The sequence below is a fragment of the Aotus nancymaae genome, unplaced genomic scaffold, assembly GCF_030222135.1.
Source record: "Aotus nancymaae isolate 86718 unplaced genomic scaffold, 86718_ANA_hifiasm-v0.15.2.pri h1tg000007l, whole genome shotgun sequence".
Classification (NCBI taxonomy): Eukaryota; Metazoa; Chordata; class Mammalia; order Primates; family Aotidae; genus Aotus; species Aotus nancymaae.
Window position 1 is genome coordinate 34325699 of NW_026988418.1, and position 2654 is coordinate 34328352.

Below are 2654 nucleotides of genomic sequence, written 5' to 3' on the forward strand. Positions count from 1 at the left end.
AAACTTAAACAAACAAACCTATTCTTCTGAATTATCAGGTCGTGTCTAAATAGGCAATAATGCCTCATATTTGCCACTAGTCTCTTTAGCATCTGAGCTTTCATTTGATTAATGATTCTAGCCAGCTGAATATTATGTGAATGTTTGTATTTTAAAAAGAATTCAAATCAATGTTCAAGTTTTAATAGACTTATATTTTTAAATTGTTTTATTTTTTAACTTTTGTTTTAGGTTCAGGGGTACATGTGCAAGATGTGCAAGTTTGTTGCATAGGTAAACGTGTGTCATGGGGTTGGCTGTACAGATTATTTCACCATCCAGTTATTAAACCTAGTACCCATTAGTTATATTTCCTGCTTCTCTCCATCTGCCCACCTTCCACCCTTTGAGAGGCCCCAGTGTATGTTGTTCCCCTCTATGTGTCCATGTGTTCTCATAATTTAGCTCTCACTTATGAGTAAGAACATGTGGTATTTGGTTTTCTGTTCCTGCATTAGTTTGCTAAGAATAATGGCTTCCAGCTCCTAGATTTTTGACATAGTTAATATTAATTGAGCATTGGCTTTTTACTGATACTTGTAACAAAATTCACTTTATGATTATCCATAGTTGCATAAATATAATATGTATTTTCTTATTTAGGTTTTTGGTAACAATGTTAAAGTAAGCACAAAGCTCACAACAACCCTGGAATTAGTACTTTAAACACTCCTGTAATTTAATTTATTCCTCTTCATTGCTCCATCTTACAGTTTCGCTGTTAGTTGTTTTGTAAGTCATATTTAAATTAATTTATTCCTCTTCATTGCTCCATCTTACAGTTTCGCTGTTAGTGTTTTGTAAGTCATATTACAGAAAACAGATCTATACTAATTCCTCAGATTATTGAACTTTCTTCAAACTTCTCGTTAACTCATATAATCTACATGCTATTTATTTAGTCATTCCCCCCATCTATCCAAAATTTTATCATTCTAAATTTCTTCCCAATTTTCTTGGTTTTCAGTTTGAGCTAGACATACCTGTACAAGTAGCAAGTCCTGTATTCACTTAGCCAATACATACGTAGCAATTGCCTATCATGTAGCAGGCATTCTTATCACTGGAGAGAAAGCAATGAATAAAACATGGTCCCCAACTTCTTGGAAGTTACATTTCAGTGGGGAAAGGCCAATGCTTATTGTATAAGTAAATAAGTAAACAATCTGATTTGAAATAGTGATGTGCTGCGAAGAAAATGAAATATGGTGCCCAACAGCCCAGGCTGCAGGCAGGACTGAAAACTGGATATTTGGTCCCCTTGGACCTTCTGGTCACCATGTGAGGTGGACTTACTTTTCCTTGAGTCATTTGAAAGGACTGTGAAGTCAAAAGTTTTTAAGACTCTAGGGCTTACTGTGGTTCTGGATTCCAAGGCAACATTTCTTTGAAGAAACAAGCTTACAGCTCTGCCGATGGCTTTCCTCTGCGTGTGCAGCACCCTGCAGCGGGGCCAGCCCAACCACCAGGTCCTGCGGGATGGCGCCCAGGGCTCCGCAGCCTTCTGGGCGCGCGGCTGCACGCTGGAGCCCTATCGGCTGGTGATCGCGGGGGAGCACAACATCCCGTGGCTGCTGCACCTGCCAGGCTCGGGGCGCCGCGTGGAGGGCGAGGTCTACGCGGTGGACGAGCGGATGCTGCGCTTCGTGGACGACTTGGAGAGCTGCCCGACCCTGTACCAGCGCACGGTGCTGCGGGTGCAGCTACTGGAGGACCGGGCCCCAGGCACCGAGGAGCCGCCCGCGCCCACCGAGGAGCAGTGCTTCGTGTACAGCACGACTACTTTCCCGCCAGAGTGGGCCCAGCTCCCGCACTACGACAGCTACGACTCCGAGGGGCCGCACCAGCTGCGCTACAACCCCCGGGAGAACAGATGAGCGGGGAGAGCAGGGTGGGCCTAGGCCTGAGCGCCCCGGGGCTCCAAGATGCTCCCAGCCCAGCCCATGCTGGGTGAAGGAGGAAGCAGCACAGAGCCCTTTCCAAGGAATCCACGGGAAAAGGAACCAATATTTCAGTGGCATCCGATTTTACAAATAATGTTGACATATGAGTAGCAAGGTGGTTCCCTCCCATCTTTCCACCTGATAAGAAAAATATAAGATTTTAATTCCCCTAAATGGTATTTAGATAATTTGTGTGATCATGCCCAATTTTTCTTCTTACGCGCCTCTTCCTCCTTGTTCTGTTGTTTTTGTTTGCTCCACTTGGAGCTCAAAATAACATTTAGGATCAATGTAAAAGACTTGGTGTTGCAGCTAGATTTCAGCAGCTCTACTAAACTGATTGTGGCCTGTAGCCCCTTAGAGAGCTGATTTTAGACGGCTGGGTAAAATTTATAAAGAAGGTCCGGCCGGGCGCGGTGGCTCAAGCCTGTAATCCCAGCACTTTGGGAGGCCGAGGCGGGTGGATCACGAGGTCGAGAGATCGAGACCATCCTGGTCAACATTGTGAAACCCCGTCTCTATTAATACAAAAAAATTAGCTGGGCACGGTGGCGCGTGCCTGTAATCCCAGCTACTCAGGAGGCTGAGGCAGGAGAATTGCCTGAACCCAGGAGGTGGAGGTTGCGGTGAGCCGAGATCGCGCCATTGCACTCCAGCCTGGGTAACAAGAGC

The 2654-nt window shown here is 45.3% G+C and overlaps 1 protein-coding gene across 1 annotated transcript; it reads left to right on the forward strand.

Moving 5' to 3' along the window:
• The first annotated feature begins 1376 nt into the window (after positions 1-1376).
• On the forward strand, positions 1377-1916 carry LOC105710322 (gamma-glutamylaminecyclotransferase-like). The gene has a single exon (XM_012442600.1). The coding sequence runs from the start codon at positions 1455-1457 to the stop codon at positions 1914-1916; it is 462 nt and encodes a 153-aa protein (XP_012298023.1). The 5' UTR covers positions 1377-1454.
• Positions 1917-2654: the final 738 nt, after the last annotated feature.